This window comes from Eptatretus burgeri, chromosome 7 (assembly GCF_056783735.1).
Source record: "Eptatretus burgeri isolate ZD-2024b chromosome 7, Ebu_testis_v1, whole genome shotgun sequence".
NCBI lineage: Eukaryota > Metazoa > Chordata > Myxini > Myxiniformes > Myxinidae > Eptatretus > Eptatretus burgeri.
This window is the reverse complement of record NC_140967.1, coordinates 33,046,935-33,071,309: the sequence shown is the minus strand read 5'-3', so window position 1 is coordinate 33,071,309 and position 24,375 is coordinate 33,046,935. Positions and strand designations below refer to the sequence as shown.

Below are 24,375 nucleotides of genomic sequence, written 5' to 3'. Positions count from 1 at the left end.
GAGCTTTGCATTATATTCTTACAGTTGATTTATGTGTATTATGTAGTGTATGTAGCAATATTAGTTCTCGCGGTATGTAGCGTAGGTAGTGTAGTACTTAGACCATGTTATAAATCTTGAATGTTGGATGAGTGATAATTCAAGAATATGTATCAACAACACATAAGAACAATTTTACCTGGACTCTATGAGCTAGTTTGTAGTAATGTACATGTAACGAGTATTAGAATGCAGTGTGTTTACTGTAGTTTTCTAGAAAACTATCCAGGTACAAGTATGTATGAAGTAAATTATGAAGTGTGTGCAATAATATTAGTACTAGCAGTATGTAGCATATGTAATGTAGCATTTAGAACAAGTTATCTTGAATGCTGGATGAGTGATAATTCAAGAAAATATATCAACAAGTCAGGAACATATTGAGCTATTTGGCAGCAATGTGTATGTAACTCATAGTATTGATGTATGTGAACCACTGTATTAATGGTTGTGCATAAACCAGAACTTATTTCAATGTGTAAACATTAAGATTCTTAAATTAATGTTGCTTTTGACTTGTTTTAATAGATAGGCTAGAGGGAGTGGGAAGGATATTAAGTTAGAGTTTCATCTTGAATATTGTTCTGCATTCCAAATTTTCAATATTTTGGCAGCAATTTTGGAATTATTAATAAGTAGATAAACTCCAAAAACTCCAAAAATGTAACCAATGAATTTCTTGTGGTCAAAAACCTATATATACATGTAGTATCAAAAATCAACTTCCCATGCCATTTAGTTGAGTAGATATCATCATTTGATGAAATACTGTAAAAGTGGCCATTTGGGGGCAGGGGTGACTTTGGTTTACAATGAGCTTTTTTCAATATTTTGGCAGCAATTTTGGAATTATGCGAAGTAGATCAACTACAAAAACTACCAAAATTTTATCAATGAATTCCTTGGGGTCAATAACCTATATTTAGGACAAAAAAAATCAACTTCCCATGCCATTTAGTTGAGGAGATATAATTTGATGAAGTGCCGTAAAAGTGGCCATTTGGGGGTAGGGGTGACTTTGGTTTACAATGAGCTCTGTGGTCATCACACATTGCCCATTGTGATAATATGAAGATTAAATTGCTCAGAGAACTTCATCATGAAACTTTTGGCCAAATTTTATAGCTCTACTTACAATATTAAGTCATTCAGAGACCATGAAACTTTGAGCTACTTTTATTTAAAGTTGAAAGCTTTTTTTGACTAAAATTACGTAAAATATGGTCATTTTCTACTGTGAACCAAGTTTTAAGAGAATAAATCATGCTAAAATGTGTTAAGCAATGCATAATTAATTGAAGTAAATCAAAATTAATAATTTATGGATATTTACTAATGATTTATTCCATCTAAACCCAATTTGGGCATTTTGGTTCAATTATAGTTTGCTGGTAGCCAATTGCAAATCCAAGATGGACCCTACAGAGAAAATGTACTTGATCTGGAGGTTTTACCCAAACTTTTTTTGAAGGTCTTGGCATATAGAACAAAAAAAAATAGGGTGACGCTCTAAAAGAGTCATGTACACAAACACCCCCCCCCCCCAGAGCCTATACTAAAACAGAAGTTTCAGATTTTCGGATTATTTTGATTCAACCAATTATGGGTGGAATACCACTTCACCGATGACGTCATTTATAACCCTACATACCCCATGGGGAGTTGATGACACATGCCAAGTTTCAATTTTTTTCGTTGAGCGGTTTCGGAGGAAATGATGTTCAATTTTTTCCCTTTAATCCAATATGGCTGCCATACCATGTGACCTATAATGTCAGTGTTATCACTAAAATATTCTCCATAGGGAGTCCCTCTTATGTTTAAAGTTTTGCATCGATTGGATAAGCAGTTGCAGAGAAAACCATTTTAAAATCTAAGATATATCGATATGGATACACACACACACACACACACACACACACACACACACACACACACACACACACACACACACACACACACACACACACACACACACACACACACACACACACACAACAATAGTCTTGCATCTCCATCAAGGCGACACTAATAAGGTGTTACACATGCTGCATAAACTTTCCTTAACGTCTTTTATAAACATTTCTCATTTCCAGAAACAATTCTATGTCTTCTTCTCCTCCCTCTACAAGGGATGATGTCCAATGGTAGCAATCTTCTGCCCTCCCCTGAACACGATACTCCTCCACTTTCCTTTTTCTTCAGCCAAATCTCTCCACTCTTCAACCACCTCCACCTTATTGACATCCCTCCTCACACAATCTTCACATCTCAACCGCGGTCTTTTCATCCTACTTCGCTCTCTCAACCTATCCACCCTCTTTGCCATTCCCTCTTTCTCTGACCGCACCAAGTGTCCAGCCCACTTCAGCAGGATTTTTACCAACTCTCCGTCAATCTTCTCCCACGGTTACACCATCCTCCTTCTATCCACCCTCTTCACTCCCACAATGCTCCTGACCCAGTTGTTCTTGCAGAGCTGCAGTGCTACACCACTTTTTTAATTCACTCCAAAGCCAATTTGTTTTTCCTGTGATGTGATTACTTGGACAAAACAAAGTATTCTAAATAAGACCTGACGAAAGCTCAATACAATGCCAACATTACTTCTGTAAACTTCTATATTATTCCCTTAATTATACCCAGGAATTGTATTTAGCTCGTCTGCTGCTCATTGGTGCCACTCGATTGCTGAAACGATTGATCTATTACAACTCTTAAACCCTCTTTTCCAATGTGTTACGGTCAAACAGCATTCGATTCAGAAAGAGTTCACTCTTGCTTTACTCGTACGAGTTAGTGTTGGTCGATGATTTGCGTTTCGTTTCTAGTGCAAAAACAAAAATATGATTTTGACTCATCGAGACCTCATTACTGTCAACCTTCCCCCATCTCTATGCAATGAGACCTTATGGGTTGTCAGATATTGGCAGCATTTGCAGCTGCTGAGCTGCCATTGGCAGTAATACGAGGAAAAGAACTTGATGGATTTCTGTGCTGTCAGCTTGTAATCCTGAGTCAAGAAGGCTGTGTGCACCAGTGGTGCTGAGAAGCTTAGTAAGTTTTGTGGTATCGTGCACTGACAGATGGACAGGGCAGCACAAGCAAATGAAAGCTCCAGAGAGAAGGTTCATCACATACAGGCTGTTTATGAGTACCTGAAGTATGAGGAAGAGTGTTTCCAGGTCCAGAAAACAACACAACGGATGAAACAGAAGGCTGTGCACTTTCCTTTGATGAAGCTGAATCTGGAGTGAGGGTGGGACATCGAAATATATGCTGGACAACATCACTATATCACACGGTTACGTTCCGACGGTCCATGTGATCAGCTGAAACATTATGCATGTTTTTTGAACGGCCACAATTATTCCCACATTCTTATGGTTTTGGTCGGGTTGAAGCTTGGCCGAAGTCTTTCACGAACCAGCTGGCCAGGCCTGACGTTAGACTAGAGTTCGGGCAGGAATTTTGCCAGGGTGGTGGCAATAGCTCGCCTACTCTTCACGAAGGACACTGTGGGATCGTTCACATCCACAAACTCGTGCGGGCAGATGGGACGCCATTTTAATGTCCATCCGAGGGATGGCACCACACATTGATGAATGACTCTTCCCGTCTAATGCTGTGATGACCATTTTTAGATGGCACGCCGCCATATTGGTGAGGCTTTTTTAATGATGAGCACTCTGTTAATTATCTTCAAAAGGGGTGTTTAAATTTACCCAAATACTCAATTGTCATTCAAGCACTCCCTTGGAGTTCCTTTGGTATGCATGCAAAGTTTTGGACTATGAGGTTTCATGGTTTTGGAGTTATGGAGGAGCCGCACGCACACACACACACACACACACACACACACACACACACACACACACACACACACACACACACACACACACACACACACACACACACACTATTATTATTATTCTTCTTCTCCTTCTCCTTCTCCTTCTTCTTCTTCTTCTTCTTCTTCTCCTTCTCCTCCTTCTTCTCCTCCTTCTTCTTCTTCTTCTTCTTCTTCTTCTTCTTCTCCTTCTTCATCATTCCATGTATTGGTACATGTCTGGTGTTGGCTTAATGGTTAGAGTGGTGGGCTTGGGATTCCTAGCATCCTGAGATCAAATCCCGCTCAGCTGTTGAATTCATACCAGGTGGGGTTAACTCGGCCTGTCATCCTTCTGAGGTCGGAAAAATGAGTGCCAGCATGCTGGTGTCCTGTTTTGGAGTGGCGACCTTTCCAGGATCGTGTCCAATAGCCAAGAAGACTGCTGAGGCAGCACCAATGCTCCGGACGGGCGGATCGAACTAAGTTACTTGACTTTGCAAGAAGTCATGGACTTATGGTGCCTGAGGGTGATGCTGCTCTCAGTGCCAGGCAAGGTCTTTGCTCGGATAATTATTGATAGGGTTCGCCACCATCTGCTTGAGCACTAGCACCCAGAGCATTCAGGCTTCTTTTTTTTTCAAATATACAATGTCGAGGCAAAGTAATATATAATATATACAGTAACAAAGGGAGCAGGAGAGAAGAGGGATGGGAGAGCAAAGCACAAAACAGTGGGGAACAGATATTAGGAGATCTGTGGAAGGGAGAGGGAATGGGTCAGGTAAACAAGATGGACAATACAGGGACTTTCAGGAAGGAAAGCAGGGAATTTGAAGGAGGTGGGTTTAGGGTGGATTATCAGGGGTAGAAAAGATCATGGTTTTGAATGGGGGAAAATAAGAAATGGTGGTGAACAGCTGTTTTGAAGACCTTGAAGGAAGAATGTGATTGAAGAGAATGTGGGAGTTTGTTCCAAAGACAGGAAAAAAAAAGGTGAATGAAGTAGTGAAGGGGAGCAGTGATTCTTCATTTTGGTAGTTTTACCAGATGGAGTGCTGGTGGACCTTGAGTGCCCTGTGGAAATGTGGGTGGACAGATCGTAGACAGAGCAAGGGGGGGGGGAGCAGTGAGGCCGGAGAGGAGATGGTGGAAGACAGAAAGACAGGCTTTACACCAAATAGGTCAACGATTGACCATATCCTTGCTCTTTGGGTCCTCACCGAACGCAGACGAAAGTTTCGGCAGCGGCTGCTCGCAGCCTACATTGATCTCCGTAAAGAATTGGATTTGAAGAATTCTTGGCTATCGCTGGTCAGAATTTGTGTCTGCCGAGCAGTTGCTGAGAGAGACCCAGATGAGATTTGGTACCTCTATAGTCTGTGAGCATCAGCTGTGGCTGTATGGACATGTGGTTCGTTTTTCCTGATGCTGATCCTGCTTTCCAGATTCGCTCAGCGAGGGAGCGTCGTGATTGGAGGAGGCCAATGGGTTGACCACATGCCTCGTTGTTGCAAAAGGTTGATCGGCATCTCAAGGAGATGGGGATGGGCTGGGCATCTGCCTGGGTGAGATGGAGGCTCCTGGAGTACCGGCAAAAAGTGGAAGCAGCAACACTCTCCTCTGGCGTATGCTCCCACACCTGACCTGACCGGACTTGACCCCTGGGGTCTTGAGATTAGGCCAAAAGGTCAAATGCAGTACGGGAAATTGCAATTACGCACACATTTTAAACATTTTTTAATGAAACTTAATTTGTACGGTATATGCAATCAATCATGGGCGACGCATTAAATATGCAACTAATTTTTGGATTTGACTCCCGGTTGGTTCTCCAAGGGTTGGGGACTTGGGATCACAGAGGTCAAAACAGAAGATTTTTTTTTAAACTCATAATTTGATGTTGGGTCATTCCTGGTGGAACTTTACTTTCGATGGAAGCGTTGGGATTTACACTGGCATACCATCGACTTCGGTCTATTTATTATTAATACTGGTATTGAACCTGCTGCTTTGCTGATACTCATTGAACAACCTAACTTATACATTCTACACTACAGTAATGGTTTACTGACAGTCAATATTTGCATTTTTTTTTATTCCAGAAACATTTTCTTTACCTCTAATAACCAAGCATTAATTTTAGTAATACATGCACTTATTCAAGTTGCCGAATGCAATTCTCATTGAGTCATAAATAATATCTGCCTGGTGTTGGCTTAATGGTTAGGGTGGTGGGCTTGGGATCCCAGGATCCCGAGTCCAAATCCCCCTCAGCTATTGAATTAATACCAGGTGGGGTTGACTCTGTGCCTGGTGTTGGCTTAATGGTTAGGGTGGTGTGATTGGAATCCAAGGATCCTGAGTTCACATCCCGCTCGCCTGTTGAATTAATACCAGGTGGGGTTAACTCTGCCTGTCATCCTTCCGAGGTCGGCAAAATGAGTGCCAGCATGCTGGTATACTGTGTCGGAGTGGTGACCCGTCCAGGATTGTGCCCAATAGCCAAGGAGACTGCTTAAGTAGCACCAACGCTCTGCACAGAGTATGCTCCCGATGGATGGATGGATGGATGGGGTTGATTCTGCCAGTCATCCTTCCGAGGTTGAAAAAATGAGTACCAGCTTGCTGGTATACTGTGTCGGAGTGGCGACCCATCCAGGATTGTGCCCAATAGCCAAGGAGACTGCTTAAGCAGCATCAACGCTCTGCACAGAGTATGGTCCCAATGGAGGGATGGATGAATAATATACCATTGTAAAGGCCCACTCTACGATCTTACTCAATCCATCATCCTAACATCGGGTGTCTGGCATTCAGCCTGTCCCCTGCAGACGTCAAATGTATGGGTTATGGGGATCCACATGCCACCAGCGAAGCGACGGGACAGGTTGAGTGCTGGATGATGCGTATGTCTGCAGAGGACTAGCCTTTTGCTACATAGCCTAAAACTAGCCTAATGCAAACGTAATAATGCTAAACGTGACACTGAAAAGAATGTGATAGGCAGAGGGATGGATGGAGAAATCTGGCTATATATATATATATATATATATATATATATATATATATATATATATATATATATATCAGAAAAACATAGAGGGATGGAATCCCCAAAAAGCAACCAAACAAGGAAGAAAGGAATGACAAGGTAGGAGGGACACCACAATACAACACCACAATCCTTTTATGGATTGCCATCACGACATCTTTTGACATTTTTCCATCTCAATTCCACAACAAACAAAATACAGAATTACACCAACCGACGCAACAAATCGACAAATACCCCAAACATAGACTTCTTCATTCAATTGTTACAATTGCCACCTATAACAAAAATGTCAAAAGATGTCATGATGGTAATCCATAAAAGGAATGTAGTGTTGTGTTGTGGTGTCAATCCTACCTTGTCATTCCTTCCTTCCTTGTTTGGTTGTTTTTTGGGGATTCCATCCCTCCATGTTTTTTCATTTTTGTTTGTGACATGTCACAGGTCTACAAGAGCTTCGCATTGCTGTTGTTGTTTCTGGGTTTCTTATTGGTGGTCGATTTTTGAAACGTGCACCCATTGGTCAGACAGCTGCTGATCACACCCACATCTCGCTCGACTTCACCCACCGTAGTGCCCAGAGAAAATGATAAGGCCGCCATCTTGGTCTTATGGATAAGGCCGCCACACATTACGCCTGAATGCCTCTGCTGATTGCACAGGCCAACAAGTCATTTTCATCAGATATAAATAAAGGTGGGCGAGACAGCTCTTAGGGTGCTGAACTTAAATCTTATTATATACAGTCCGGCATTGTTGCGTCAGATTTCCATTGGCTTTGTTTGGGTCGAGTGTTAATCACGATGAGGGACCGCAAAAAAATGTAATCATACAGTATATTGAATAAAAATTATTAGTAAGGTGTAATAAAGCCCAATATGCACCTGTCTAAAAATTGTGAACGGATTCAGATTAAATTTGGTGAACAGGTTGTGTGCGTGTGAGCCAAGGACAAATTGAGGAGATTTTGGTGAAGATCCGCTACGGATCCAGATACTAGGATTCTTAAAGTGATTCTTCACCATTGAGAGATAGGGCCAAAAACGATATATATATATAGCACGATATCTCAAAAAGTTGTGGATGGATTTGGATGAAACTAGGTGGACATGTTGGGTGTGACAAGGAAGAATTGATTCAATTTTGGTGAAGATCTGAATCTGGACGTGGATACGATAATTTTTTTAATTTTAAAGTGATTCTTCACCATCGAGAGGTGAGGCCAAAAACGACATATAGCACTATATTTCAAAAGTTGTGGACGAGTTATGACAAAATTAGGTGGACGAGTTGGTTAGGTGACAAGAACAAGCCGATTCGATTTTCGATTCAGGTCCAGATCCAGATCCGACCAATCGCTGGGATACAAAATGTAAACTGTTCAGCTTGGCGAAGATATATGCTCCACCGAGTGCCCTTCTCGTTTGACTCTATTTATCCCGATCTGGATGCCAATGACGTCCTCATGTAGTAAATTATTTTGAGGGGTGTCTACATAGGGAACTCCCTGACCCCCACCCCTTCAGCGATATATCTCATACAAGTCTCTTGTCACACACCCAACCTGTCCACCAATTTTCGTCTGAATCAGGCCACCACCTTTTGAGATATGCTGCTCACAGAAAAAGAAACACACAAACAAGAAAAATATCGTGCGCAGCACGATACTTGCGAAATCCAAATAAACGATAGTTGCCATGGAAACAGCAATTTTGCGATTTGGAAAATTTGACCTATCAAGTGTTTCACATGATGGGATGTTGTGCATAACAAATTCGGTTGATACATTTTCTATTTGCTGCCTTAGAGGTGTTTTAAATGTTTTGAATAGCATTGACATTGCCATTGAGCTTGACCTTTCACCAATTTAGACCAGATTTTATACACGTATACTGCACATTCATACACATAAGCTGTGTAAGATTCAATCTGATGTTTTTTTTTTTTAATCTTGAGGTTTGGCAACAATAAAATCACAAAAAAAATCCCATTTCATGAAAATGGGGGTGAAATTGTTGTCATGGACACGATTTTCTCTTCACCACATGGGACTTGCCTCTTTGCCACGTGGAACTTTTTATATGCCACGCAGGACCTTTCGCTATGCTACCAACTAAGATGAGCAGAACATGAAAAAAAAAGAAGAGAAAATTATTAATTAATTATATCTTGCACATCTTAAGTTGGTACTGAGGTGGTTTACCAATGCGGGGGGGGGGGGGGCTTTTGATTATGGCTGGTGACCCTCGACTGTTACTGCAGAATGTCCTCAGATAGAAGGTCTAATGGGTTCTATATGGTCTTCATGGTCTTAAGGGTTTTAAAGTGTCTGTATTATAAAGGTTCAAAATGGTCTTTGGGGTCCTAAAGGGTTTTCAGGGATTTTAAAGGTCTAGGAGTTTTAATAGGGTCTAATGATGAATTTTAATTCCATGGATTGCAATAAAAACAAACAGATCAGTCCTTGAAGAAATTAGACCACCATGTACATTTAAAAAAACTGATGCTAAAACAGAAACTGTCATACTTTGGACACATCATGCATGCAGAAAACGAAAGTCTGGATAAGTCAACCATGCTGGGTATGGTTGAGGGAAGAGGATGAAGAGGTAAACCTTGTTTATGCCTGATGGATGGGGTAAAGGCTGCAACCAAGCTGTGTCTGCCGGAGCTTCAGAAAGCGATGCAGGATAGGGATGTTTGGAGAAATCTGATCATGAATGTCACCAGAAGTCGGTCACGACCTCACAGAATTGGACAACTGGTTATAATAATTTTTACTTCCAATAGGTGTGCCGGCCAGTGACCTCGACACACTGCCCATGTGTAAGTATGTCCAATTTTCTTTTTAAAAATCCCTCAGGCGAGTACTGAGCAATGTGAAACGATCATTAAGAACGTGATTATGCATCAAATAAAGGTCACAATTGGGCCGCAAAGGCAGTGGTGGCAATATCCCACATCACACTTGAAACCATGGCTGGGAGAAATCGCAGATGAGGCCCCAATATATAAGTTATAAAAAAAAAATCCCGACACAGTCCACATATAATATGATTATATCGAGAAAAATCATACAGGTAATGGGATAAATCATTCATGCGTAAAGACTCATTTAAGCACATTTATTAGCAAAATATCATTGCCGCTTACCTGGAGGCCGAGCAAGTCGAGATGACTTTGATCTGTTCATCTGTGGGAGACACGATAAGTATATAGAATGCCTTAGGCATGTCGGGTTTCCTCCTAACTTCTTCCAGTTTAGTGGCCTCTGTGGAAAAAGGTATTCGTACGTTGGACAGAAGTGACTGAATTGTTTGTGCTTATAATAATTTTTACTTCCTGTAGATATGCCCGACGACATGACATGATAATCTACTTGTGCACCTTAATACGGAGTTTTGCAAGGTGGAAGGGGGCAAACTAAATCGCGACAACTTCAGTCGTGTGACCTCTCATCCCACTGGTAAGTTTGGTTGACAATGGATAAGTAATGACCGAATATATCGCAGTCAGACAAACAGACAGACACCAAATTGCATATTTACCTCCACCACTGAAGGTACATGGAGGTTGTGTTTTCACCACTGTTTGTTTGTCTGTGACCAGGATATCTCAAAAAGTTAATCAGCTGGCTCTTTTTTGTATATGAAGTTGAGGCTTGGGGAAGAGCTACAACATCGAACAGACCAGAATATAACAGAACTAGAATGGCACTCAGTCGAGCGCATACCTCTGCCAGGCTGAACAGTTTACGTTTTGTGTCCCACTAAAAGGCCGGATCTGTATCCTGACCAAAAAAAAATCGAATCGGTTTGTTCTTGTCATACACCCAACTCATCCACAAAGTTTTGTCATAATCCGTTCACAACTTTTTTGAAATATATTGCAATATATCGTTTTTGGCCCCATCCCTCAATAGTAAAGAATCACTTTTTTAATATATGGAAAAACACAAACAAATGTCTGTGCCCACAATATGAACACATAAGTATATCTACTATAAATGGAAGAGGTGTGCGTGCGTGCGTGCGTGTGTGTGTGTGTGTGTGTGTGTGTGTGTGTGTGTGTGTGTGTGTGTGTGTGTGTGTGTGTGTGTGTGTGTGTGTGTGTGTGTGTGTGTGTGTGTGTGTGTGTGTGTGTGTGTGTGTGTGTGTGTGTGTGTGGGGGGGGGGGGGATGTTTTCTGTGCAGTTCTATTGGAGTTTTCTGATATGGAGTGTGATACACAGAAATGTCATTGAAAAGTAAACAAGAAAAAGAGCGATCATAGATTGCAAACCCTCGCCAGGACTTCTTTTGAGTGGTGTATTTTTATAGGTTTATGGTAAATCCAATTTGGCTGTCAAAGCAGGTGACCGATGACATCATAGATGTGAACCTTTTGTTCCTCATGGACAGGCGGTCATACATGTAAGGTTTCGCCTCGATCTGTTCAGCCACTTCAGAGAAGAAGATTTTTGAAGGTATTTAAAAAAAAAAACAATATGGCTGCCGAATCACGTGACTGATGACTTCAAACTTTTTTCTTTGGACAATTTCATCCCGAGATGACCCTCAAAATTTTTTAATACTTATCGGATGTGGCGTTCTACATGTGCAATAATGACGTCATAACTAAGGCACCTTTGACGTCATAAAGAAAGCAATCTCCTTCCCCACGAGGAGCGCTTGCCATGTGCGGTTTCAATTTTTTTTTCTTGGTGCGGTTTCAGAGATACAGAGGTCCAAATGTTTTTCCGTTTTTCCAAAATGGCTGCCACACCACGTGACCTATGACGTCATAATTATCAATAAAAATTCCGCATGAGTAGTCACACCAATGGTGAAAATTTCGTCTCGATCCGACAAGTGGTGGCGGAGAAAAACACGAACATTCTGTGCGGACAAACAAACAGACCCAAATGTAATACCCTCTCCTTCGGTGAGGGCAATAACAAAAAGAATGATAAAATTGTAACAAAGCATATCTATCTATAATTCCAGCAATCTATGTGTGTCTGTCTGTCTGTGACCGCTGTTTCTCGACAACCACTGGTCCGATCTAATTGAAACTTGCCAGGTATATTGCTGGGGCCCTGTGGATGTGCCTTTTCAAGGTTTGATATTAATCGGACAAGTGGTTCCCAAGTTATGGCCATTTATTTACCAAACCAATGACAGGACACGGTGCCATGACATCACAATTCTTCTTCTTCGTTTGATATGACGTCACAATTGACGCTGGGGACCTGAGTATGTGCCTTTTCAAGGTTTGATATCGTTCTTCTTCATCCATTTCAGCTGTTTCCCGAGTGTTTCCCAAGTTATGGCCATTTATTTACCAAACCAATGACAGGACACGTTGCTGCTTAGGCATGGGCGTTGGGGAAGAGATCCTCAGTTACCAATTACAGGACACGTTGCTTGGCGTTTTGCACCGAAAATATCTATGTTCTATCCATAATTCCAGCAATCTCTGTTTGTTTACCTTTTCAAGGTTTGAAATTAATTGGACAAGTGGTTCCCAAGTTATGGCGAAGTTAGAGTGCGTTCCCCATTACGGGTTACAACGTACGGACTTCTGGATAGTGATGACTTACTGTATTCTAATAATTTGTCGATTTCTTATGCACATTTATAAACACAATGCCCCAATCCAGTCGTCGTTTACGAGAATGAAGGAATGGCCTGTGTGGTTGTTTGAAAGATTTAAAAAAAAATTTTTTGCACGTACGGCCACGCAGTAAATCTCGCCACGCGAGAGTGAACGAAGTATGCCTGGTGTTGGCTTAATAGCTTGGGTGATGGGCTTTGGATCCTCGGGTCCTGAGTTCAAATTCCCCTCAGCTGTTGAATTAATACCAGGTGGGGTTAACTCAACCCATCATCCTTCCGAGGTTGGCAAAATGAGTGCCAGCTGACTGGTACCCTGTGTCGGAATGGCGACCCGTCCAGGATTGTGCCCAATAGCCAAGGAGACTGCTACGGCAGCACCAACGCTCTGCAACAGAGTATGGTCCCAATCTCCTCCTCCCTCCGCTATAGAACCACAGTATCACCATTGAAACTTAAATGTGCACAAAGCAAAACGGTTGAAGAAACTTTTAAAGCGTTTAATTTTTATTAGTATTTATCTATGCCCAAAGTGATGGGTCGTGTAATGGAAGATCGTACAAAAAGGGGAAAAGTCATGAAAAATAAAATGTCACATTTTCAGTGAGTCAGGCACCGCCTCTTTCACCGCAGGACAACACTTGGCTAAAAACATGCGAGTGACCCCTAAACTTTGTTCACGTCGATCGATGTACATTATTCAGTGGCAATGCAAGTATTGTAGAGCACTGGCTTAAGCACTCCAATGAAACGGTTGACAAGAAACGGCTCACTTGGCACTTGGTACAAATGAACACTTTTTTTTAGGAGTTGGAACTGCTTGTAAGTTCGATTCTGGAGGTTAAATTTCATCATTCTACTTCGGTTAAGAGATACTCGTGGCGATCGCATGTGCGAAAATGAAATAAAGCAACGAATGCTGACGTCTCTGGACGTTTATAAGCATTGCAATGTGTGCAGCAATTCACAGCTATGATGAACAGGCTTTTGATATAATAAGAGTGAGGAAAGTGAAGAAAAAAAATCCTTATCCTGAAGAAATCATTGCGGTCTGTTCCAAGTCAAGGCATGGTTGAGAAGTCCAAAAAAACATGGCGGCTTCAGACCCCCAGCGAGGTTACCTAGGATACGTCTTTACACCCCATAGAGAGTGGTGACCGAGGATTCGCCTGATAAAGGATATAATTAAATAAGGCTGTTAATCATCTTCAAAAGTGGTATTTTAATTAACCCAAACATCCAATCTTCAATCATGCATTTCCTCAGAGTTTTCTTAGTATGCATGCAAAGTTTCAAGCTGCTAAGTTTCATGTTTTTGAGTTCTGGAGGAGACACACTGACACTGACATTTATTAGTATCGATTCAAATGCAGCCTGTGGCTGCTTGGCTGCACCATTTTCTGGGGGCACAGGTCTGCCGCTGATGCAATGACCCTATTACCAGTAAGCGAGTGCTCATTTTGCCAACCTCAGAAGGATGACAGGCTGTCAACCCACCTGGTGTTAATTCAACTGGAAAAACAAGGCCCTGACCACAAGACCTTCATTTCTTAAGCAAGCCACCCTAGCCATTAAGCCAATACCAGGCTTTGGGCATGCATGATATCTGATGATATCAGTCTACGGCGCATGGAAATGAATCATGCATGACATGGTAATGGATCACACACAACACGAGAAGAAGGAAACATCATTACGCATGGGAAAGAAACCAACCAAACAGTTAATCCAGGGGTCAGCAAACTATGGCTAATACTAAATTATTTCAAAAATTTTACCATATTTGTTTATAAAGCATATTTGTAAATGACCACGGGTTGTAATTTTATAGTGTATATTATTTAATTTAGATCCACCTACCGTCGTAACCACTCATCTTATTGTTGTTGTTTATTGTCCCAAGCCTGTCCCAGAGCTGTATCACTGGCTTTACTTGACATACACAAACAGACCCACAGCATTGAGACACATGTTCTTGGTGCTTGTATTCTTGAGTCTGTAGTTTCATTGAGTTTCGATTGGTCAAGATATCTTTCAATCATTCCATCTGTGTAAGAATGGAATTACCAAAGCTGCACAACTGGGGTCAGGTGTGTTCAGTTACAAGCAGCTAGCAAGAGCTTGCCAAGACAGCCGTTCCATATCAACGGTTTCAAATGGAGTGCTTGCTTGAGTGCTTAAGCTACTTGGCGAGCGCTCTTCAAGTACTTGGTAACGGGTGTGCACTATGAGAAATATCAACTTTAAATTTTTACTATTTCTTAATCACACTTCCATAATGAAGTAGACACAGTGAAGTTATGTTAATTGTGTGTTTAAATGTTTACTACTTCATAATTACACTTCCATAATAAAGTAGACAAAGTGAAGTTATGTTAATTGTGTGTTCAAATGTTTACTACTTCATAATTACACTTCCACAATGAAGTAGACACAGTGAAGTTATGTTAATTGTGTGTTTAAATTGCTGTTATTTCATAATTACTCTTCCATAATGAAGTAGGCTATGTTAATTGTGTGTTTAAATTTTTCACTACTTCATGATTACACTTCTACAATGAAGTAGGCTATGTTAATTGTGTGTTAAATTTTTACAATTTCATGATTACACTTCCACAATGAAGTAGACACGGGGAAGTGATGTTAATTGTGTGTTTAAATAGTTATTTCATGATTACTCTTCCATAATGAAGTTGGCTACGTTAATTGTGTTTAAATTTTTACGATTTCATAATTACACTTCAATAATGAAGTGGGCTATGTTAATTGTGTGTTTAAATTTTTAACTACTTCATGATTACACTTCTACAATGAAGTAGGCTATGTTAATTGTTTGTTAAATTTTTACAATTTCATGATTACACTTCCACAATGAAGTAGGCTATGTTAATTGTGTTTTAAATTTTTACTACTTCATAATTACACATCCACAATGAAGCAGACACAGGGAGGTGATGTTAATTGTGTGTTTAAATTGATGTTATTTCATAATTACTCTTCCATAATGAAGTAGACTATGTTAATTGTGTGTTTAAATTTTTACTATTTCATGATTACTCTTCCATAATGAAGTTGGCTACATTAATTGTGTGTTAAATTTTTACTATTTCATAATTACACTTCCATAATGAAGTCGGCACAGTGAAGTTATGTTAATTGTGTGTTTAAATTGTTGTTATTTCATAATTACACTTCCACAATGAAGTAGGCTGTGTTAATTGTGTGTTAAATTTTTACTACTTCATAATTACACATCCACAATGAGGTAAGCTATATTAATTGTGTGTTCAAATTTTTGCGATTTTATAATTTCACTTCCAGAATGAAAAAGGCTACGTGAGTTCCATAATGAAGTATCATGCTCTCAGCGGTCCAACTTTTTGAAGCTATGCCCCTTCCTCCCCCCCCACCCCCCCTCACCATCCCTGCATTGAAAATCCTGCGTATGGGCCTGCAGATTTCAACTGTAGTTCGTTTGTTGTAATATTCCCAGGGATGGTTTTCAAGATCTCTGGAAGGTTATTTTTTTCATTCCCATTTCTCCAATTAACCACTGTTACAATTTTGGTGCTCATTCAGCTTCCAAGATGTTTTCACTTCATTTTTGAGATCCTGGCAATTGGTCATTTTCTTGATTTCTGCATTGTTTAAGCCCGAATCGCTAGGTCCTGAAACCTCATTTAGCAATGCCTTATTTTATTTTTTTGTACCTGAGTATGATATCCGATCTCAATGCTTTGTTTTATATGTTCATGCTCGATGGAATCATCATGTCCTCTGTGAGCTACTTCCTTGTTTTCAATGACTGCTTTTGGTTCATGTTTCCAGTCGTGTTCTGAAATTGGAATATTGAGAGTTTTACAGTTTTACAGATTTTACAGTGAATTACTCTACATACTTTGATGTGCCTCTATGTGTACAGCTCTTCTGACATGAGTTTTTGACTTCCTGATAGGAGGTAACTTGTACTTTATGTTTCTATCTTGCAGAACCTACACCTGTCTGATTGACTCAGTGCCACCATTTTATTTCAGCCATTGGAAGAATGTCCTTGGTCTTGTGCATTTATTATGATTCATTCTCCATCCCAGTTGAGTCACCTCTTCTTCGCCATTCCATTGAGCCTTCTTTGTCGATGCCATTCTGTCCAACTCTTTTTTTTTTAAATATCTCCCTGATCTCTTATCGTTCTCCCAGTTGTCGGTGTATATATATGTTGATATTTTGCTTTATATCTTTATTAACCTCCGCCATCGAAGATCGGAGGTTACTGTTTTCACCCCTTTCTGTTTGTTTGTTTGTGAACAGTATTACGGAAAAACTCCTCAACCGATTTCGACGAAACTTGGTGGAGGGATTAGGTATGGTCCAAGGATCATGCCATTCGATTTTGGACTTGGTCCAAAATCCAATATGGCCGCTATGGCGGCCATTTTGAAAAAATATTTGAATTTATTTTTTTGCATTTCTACATGTTTTAAGTGATTTCCAACCCCACCCCCCCCCCAAAAAAAAAAAAAATTTGTTAGAGAAAAAAAAAATTTTTCAACTTTTTTTTCAACAAAATTTCGATTTTTTTTTTTTGCATTTCTACATGTTATAAGTGATTTCCAATTAAAAAAAACATGCCAAAATTATAATTGTGGCTGATTTTGGAACTTCAGGTGGATATACCCACGTAAAATCAATTTCTCTCTCAAGGAATCTAGTTATGACGAATGAATTGAGTATGTAAAAGTTAAAAGTAAAAGGGAAAGTTGCAAACTATAACTATGTGAGCACTGTTGACGTCAAATTGAATGAATAGGATATCAGGTTCACTTGAGTGACCTAGCAGTATTGGCGGCGGAGGTTTTGCACTCTACCAAGTGCTCCCCCTCTAGTTTTATCTATTTTGCAATCATTGGGGCTGTTTCGGTTTCATGTGTGACATCTTCTGTTTGCACCTGTCTTTGGAAATGTTTTACAATGTGTGTTAGGGATGACTTTTTCTGGCTTGCTGTCTTTATGTTTGCATACAAATTGGGTTTAGTAGTTTTTTGAACTTTTTATGTATTCAGCCAATGGAATGTCTTCATCAGTGTTACCATCACATTTGATAAGCTGAGCCACTGCCCTTCATCAGTTGAATAAAGTGATTTCAGTGAAATTGATAGATTTGTTGCACTTCTACGTGATCGTTGCAGCTTGGTTACAAGTGTAAATCAAGCCAGAAGGGAGATTTTACTCAAATGAGCCACACATACGCTTCCATTCCACCAACCAGTGCATCACTCCTGCAGCATGTCCTCAGGGCTGCTTATCAAGCATGTCACTTTGGGGGCAGACCTTTGTTTCTGACCCCCAGCTTCCCATAGCGAGCGATTGGGGATGGCATATGGACACCGATAGAGCATGCAACATAACTTGGAGTAATTAAAGCCCAACTGCAGAAACATATAAGGAGCTCGCAAAGTGCAGTTGAAAGAAGATCTGTGCTGGCAAATGCAAATGTATTCATTCCAGCTTTCCATGTTCATGTTCTCTCTGCCCATGCCCTTGTGAACTTGAATGATTCACTGAAAGAATCGAACACTAGTCTAACTGAAGAAATGATAACATGTTGACTTACAAGTTTCAGAAATGGATAAATGATGTAAAGGAAACATTGATTAATCTCTGTTTATACTGCTTATTGCAAATAATTTCTACTTCTTTCGGCTGCTCCCGTTCGGGGTCGCCACAGCGGATCATCCGTATGATCCGCATCGTGATTTGGCACATGTTTTACGCCGGATGATCTTCCTGACGCAACCCTGGTCGCCTCTTATGACACAGGGATATGGTACACCTATTTTAACCGGGGTATACACCGGCCCAGTACACTGGTACTCATTTCGCCGACCTCGGAAGGATGACAGGCTGAGTCAACCCCCTGGTGTATTAATTCAGTGGCCCAATGGGGCTTGAACTCAGGACCTTTTGGATCCCAAGCCGCTGCCCTAACCACTGCGCTAACACCAGGCTTATTGCAAATAATTTACAATTTGAAATTGCCAAGTCCACCATTTTGAAATTGACACCATATTCAATTTCTTTACATTGCCTTTTGGATTTTGAAAAATTCCCTATTACGAGGAATTCCATGTGGCACAATTCAGTTCATCGGTCTCGTGCAAATAATGAAAAGCGACTATAACAAAAGAGGCAGCTGTAAGATTTCATCGGCCATAGTCAGCCATATTGGATATGCAGCCATTTTCAATTGTTTCTGATGTTCAATTAGGTTTTTAAATAGCCTGGTGTTGGCGCAGTGATTAGGGCAGCGGCTTGGGATCCAAAAAGTCCCGAGTTCAAGCCCCGTTGGGCCACTGAATTAATACACCAGGGGGTTCACTCAGCCTGTCATCCTGCCGAGGTCGGCGAAATGAGGACCAGTGCACTGGGCCAGTGTATACCCCGGTTAAATTAGGAGTACCATATCCCTATGTCGTAAGAGGCGACCAGGGTTGCGTCAGGAAGGGGATCCGGTGTAAAACATGTGCCAAATCACTATGCGGATCATACGGATGATCCGCTGTGGCGACCCCGAAGCGGGAGCAGCCGAAAGAAGAAGAAGAAGAATTAGGTTTTTAAATAAAATTATCCTCTTCAGAGCTCTCATGCAAAATGTCATGCTTCTATCACAATTTTAATGATTTTCCTGCTATCCGACTCACTACCTGGGTTGCATTACGATACAAGCCAACATAGTCCACACATGTTTAATTTCTGAGCTCATCACTCAAAGCACTGGACCATATTTGAAATGACTTCCAGAAACACTTAAATACCTTTATATGATGAGGATTCCTCATTGACTTGTAAACATCTATGGACGAAGGATGAGCAAAAGGTATACTGAATCGCACAAAGACTAACAAATCAGCATGATTCCGGTAAAATGGCACAATGCCTCTTGCCAATATCACTTCCTCCAGAATTGTAACCTATTAAAATAATATAATTATAACACCTTCATTATCTATCTATAATTCCAGCAATGTGTGTGTGTGTGTGTGTGTGTGTGTGTGTGTGTGTGTGTGTGTGTGTGTGTGTGTGTGTGTGTGTGTGTGTGTGTGTGTGTGTGCATGTGCGTGTGCGTGAGAGACCGCTGTTTCTCGCCAACCACTGGTCCGATCTAATTGAAACTTGCCAGGTATATTGCTGGGGACCTGAGTATGTGCCTTTTCAAGGTTTGATATTAATCGGACAAGTGCTTCCCAAGTTATGGCCATTTATTTACCAAACCAATGACAATACACGTTGTTGCGTGGGCATGGCCGATGGGGAAGGGAAGCTCAGCCGCATTCCCCATTACGGGTTACAACGTACTGGCTTCCGGAGAGTGATGACTTCGTGTATTCTAATAATTTCTCGATTTGTTATGCGCATTTATCGATAAACACAATGCTCCAATCGTTTTCATATGAGACGGTGCATAAATTTCGGTAACATCAGAGTGCTGGTATGCTCCGAACTAGGAAGTAATTTTTTTTCTCTCTTCTCTTTTTTTGTTTTTCCTTGCGACGACATTGCGAAAAGGTAAAATATGTTGGCGCTTGATTAAATAATTGAATGGCAATTGAATAATTGGCTATTAAAACCTAAATTGCGAATCATCGTAACTGTGAAATGCGAACTTCCGCGCCACGCACGTACGGGCACGTGAGAGCGAAGAAACAGCCTGTGTGGTTGTTGTTTCTTGCTCGCGGTTGGAATATTTATTTATTCTTTTTTTTTTTACGGGCACGTACTAGTAATAATAATGATAATAACAATAACATTAATATCGCATCTTTTGCCTGTGGACACAAGGCCATTCCTATATTCAGAACAGTGAGTGCATGTGGTGTTGTGGGTGATATGCATATAATGCTTATATAATTTACTTGTACTGTATATTCCTCAAATTTTGTTGTCTCAGAACAAAATTTTACATTCAAAAATACACTTCTTCCCCCTAATTTTACATCAATAAGACAGCAAAATACGGGATGTAAAGATCTTTGAATAGCTGGGATTTTCAAAGCAGCAAAATCATGGAGCAGGTCTGGGTGTGCCATTCTTGCAAAATTTTCCTTGCAATCACGGCTTTTTAATCAGCTGCTCGTGTGCTGGCTGATTGTATTCCTGTGTTACCTTTACATCGTTAACCCTTCACAGTACATGATGGCTTTTCCCGAATGTGGTTTTGCGAATAAAGTAAGAGCAGATGATAGGCAGAGGATTGTTCCTTCTGATGTTTTTGATGAAAGCGACACTCACTGGCTTGCAAACTGGCTGCTGTTATTTCTTCCTTTGTTGTTTCTGCAGAAAACCATGTCTGTTCAAAACCTGATTGGTGCTTTGCAGCCACAGGGAGCAACCAAAGTCACTTCTGCATCATTTTGTGACAAATCATGAGATTGGTCTCACATGCTAACCGACAGAATATTTGAGCAACTGCAATTCTTTATGATAGTTGTAACTCAGACACGCACCTGATATATCATTTTCCCAAACCCCTGCTATAAACTTCCACTCATTATAAAACCGTATTCCATTTGAATGCTGATGTGTGAAATTCCTGCAATTCCATCAGGTAAAATTTAAGGTGAAAATTTGATGATTTCAGAGTTGCTGTGGCCAAAGATGGCAGAGAAAGACAGATAGACTTGTTCAAAGAGAGACCATTAACCATAGTAACCATAGCAGTATATCTTGCACTGAACCACTGCACAATGGGTAACCAGTTGATTGTTGCGAATGATTTTACTTAAGAAAGTGAGAATTTCATCTCAAAAATAGTTTCCTTTTGCCAGAACTGGTTTGTTTTTTAATCAACTTCGAGTTGGCAGAAGTTTACAGCTATGGTTAAACATTATTTTGGATGGATATGAAATATTTCTGAGCACATGTGATTCAATCATCAATGTGTGCTTCATATATTTGATTTGATGTGCCATACTCTTTACAGAGCATTGGTGATGCCAAAGTAGTTTCTTGGCAAGGGTTATTCTGGGTGGTTTGCCATTGCCTTCCCAGCATTATTTGTCCATGTTCTATCCTTCGAAATGCTGAGTTTCAAGCAAGGAAGCAGTCTGTACCATTAAAAAAATATATTTAGTATGACTCATATGGGGGTTTGAACCACCAACCTCCCAGTCTCAAAACCCACTCTCTCACCATTATACCACCAAGTCTGGTCTGCTAAACCACCAACCTCCCAGTCTCAGAACCCACTCTCTCACCATTATACCACCAAGTCTGGTATGCTAAACCATCAACCTCCCAGACTCAGAACCCACTCTCTCACCATTATACCACCAAGTCTGGTATGCTAAACCACCAACCTCCCAGACTCAGAAACCACTCTCTCACCATTATACCACCAAGTCTGGTATGCTGAACCACCAACCTCCCAGACTCAGAACCCACTCTCTCACCATTACACTGCCATGTCTGGTATGCTTCACATATAATGCACATATCATCATTGACAGTGTAACTTAAATTGGGTGAGCAGATGGGTGACTGTAGGCTTCTTTTTGAAATGTATTGAAAATACATTTACATTTCATATTTGATTGAGACACTAAAATGAAAAAAATTGAATTGTGTTCTGGTTGATTGTTTTGAAATCAAAATCGCTTGCACTTGAACGTTTCTTCATTGCATATATGGCGTTCTCTGGTATGATGCAGATCTCCATCATAACCAACTCCATCAGGCCCATCTGCCTGATCCTTTGACAACTTGGAGCAGTGAAATTCCTCTCATAAAAGGAGCTGAATAGCCTCCATCGCTGCAAGTAAAATGATTATTTTAGTGATGAGAAGCATGGTGAGAGGCACCATCGTTTTCTGTGCCCATGTAACGCCTTCACCTCTCAAAGACTGTCCTCGTATCTTCTTCTCTGGAGAAACAATACAGCCTGCGGCATTAGCATCATTGTGTTTTCAATTCGTAGTGGCTCGGAAATTTGAAAGTGTAACCTGACCACAACAGAAGATGAAATATGCCGAGCATATTGCCACGACTGCTTCTCTGCTGACTCACCCAGCAGGCTTGCAGTTGTCTCTCGGGGTTAAAGGTGGATATGAACAAGTAAGCCACACGTTTCATAAACAGGATGACTACGTTGACTTGCAGTTATAATCTTATTTTAATATTTATTATTTATATATTCTCCTCTTTTTTTTAACAACATTTTGTTTTCTTTGTCAATGTCAACCAAATACTTTTGTTTCAAAGAGTTGGTCTTCTGTTATTCCTATCTGAACACATAGCTCATGATGCTGGGATCTAAATGCTATGTACTGTGTTGATTCATACATCTATTAATAACCTTTTAAAATATAGGAAAAAGCACACTAATGGACAGGTGCACACACTGTACCTCAATAAAGTATTCACACCCCTTCCTTGACTATTTCCCATTTTGTTGTGTTGCAGTCTGAATTCAAAATGGATTAAATTAAAAAAAAATTGTCACCAATCAGCACAAAATATACCATCATGACAAAGTGAAACATGTTATGGAAATTTTTACAATGTTATTGAAAATGAAATACAGAAATATCGAATTTACATAAGTACAAGTCTGGAGACGGCGATGGTTCACGAGCAATGTACACAGTTCGCCTTTTTAATTTTTTGACCTTTGAGGGGACGCCATGGGCAAACTGGCGGGAATCGGGAAAAACGTAAATGATGAAAGTTGTAGTACTAGAAGAGCACTACTTGCATACCAACTTTCATTCGAAACAGTTGAAAACCCTAGGAGCTCAATGCCCAATTTATTGCTTTTTTTTGACATTTTCTAAGTTCGTGATCTTGTGACCTTGACCTTGGGACGAAAATGAAAAATCGAGCTCCGTGGGGCTATGCAGGTGCCATTGGGCTAACCAAATACCGAAACCCCTGTCAGATTCGTCAAACCTCCTAGGAGAAGATGTAACTTGAAATCGGCTACCCTCTAAAAACACACGTTTTTTGGGCATGGCTCCGCCCATAATGGGTGCACCACGCCCATTCTCAGGAAAACACAACTAGATCACGATATAAACCTCCCACCCAAATTTTATCAGGATCGGATCAAAACCCACGGAGCTATGCTCGGGACACAGACAGACAGACAGACAGACAGACAGACACACACCCATAACGAATATAGTGGTCACTTACTGACTAGTGAACCAATACAGCCTCCCGAGTCAATACTCTGTGGAAGTGATTTTGACAGCGATTACAGGTTCGAGTCTTATTGGGTATGTCTGTATCAACTGTGCATATCTGGATTTGGTGATTTTCTCCCATTCTTCTTTGCAGATTTGCACAAGCTCTGTCAAGTTGTAGGGGGAGCATCGGTGAAGAGCAATCTTCAAGTCTTTCCACAGATTCTCAATGGGGTTAAAGTCTGGGCTTTGGATGGGCCACTCAAGGACTTTCATGTTCTTGTTCTGAAGCCATTCCAGTGTTGCTTTGGCTGTATGTTTGGGGTCATTGGCCTGTTGGAACGTAAATCTTCGCCACGGTCTTAGGTCTTTTACACTCTGAAGCAGGTTCTCCTGAAGGATTTTCCTGCATTTGCTTCCATTCATTGTTCGTGCTATCTTTACAAGTTTCCCAGTTCCTACTCTGAAAAGCATCCCCAGAGCATGATGCTGCCACCACCTTGCTTTACAGTAGTGATGGTGTTATACGAGTGATGAGCTGTGCTCGATTTCCACCAGTTGTTGCGCTTTGCATTCAGGCCAAAGTGTTACATTTTCATCCAATCAGACCACAGAATGTTTCGCCCCATGCTCTCAGATTCTTTCACATGCCTTTTTGCAAACTCCCGGTATACTGTCGTG

The 24,375-nt window shown here is 40.7% G+C and overlaps 2 protein-coding genes across 15 annotated transcripts in view; one reads left to right on the top strand and one right to left on the bottom strand.

Moving 5' to 3' along the window:
- Positions 1-24,375, top strand: part of LOC147022980 (uncharacterized) — a 268,630-nt gene that overhangs the window by 141,836 nt on the left and 102,419 nt on the right. For 3 of the 7 annotated variants that reach the window (XR_015059978.1, XR_015059981.1, XR_015059984.1), the window contains 2 exons: positions 16,507-16,607; positions 20,852-22,939. The exons of 1 other annotated variant lie outside the window; for it this stretch is intronic. The gene's annotated coding sequence lies outside the window, so the exon portion shown is untranslated. Of the gene's footprint in view, positions 1-10,271; positions 10,390-16,506; positions 16,608-20,851; positions 22,940-24,375 lie in introns of those variants that run through there. 3 more of the 7 variants (XR_015059980.1, XR_015059979.1, XR_015059982.1) reach the window with 3 other exon arrangements.
- The window catches only part of LOC147022981 (uncharacterized), a 140,995-nt gene that overhangs the window by 30,567 nt on the left and 86,053 nt on the right, over positions 1-24,375 (bottom strand). For 5 of the 8 annotated variants that reach the window (XR_015059975.1, XR_015059976.1, XM_085887980.1 and 2 more), the window contains one exon: positions 10,077-10,194. The exons of 1 other annotated variant lie outside the window; for it this stretch is intronic. Coding sequence is in view for 5 of the 7 variants with exons in the window: in XM_085887980.1 (XP_085744106.1) it covers positions 10,077-10,194 (118 nt within the window). In the remaining 2 variants the exon portion in view is untranslated. The remainder of the gene's footprint in view (positions 1-10,076; positions 10,195-24,375) is intronic. 2 more of the 8 variants (XM_085887984.1, XM_085887985.1) reach the window with 1 other exon arrangement.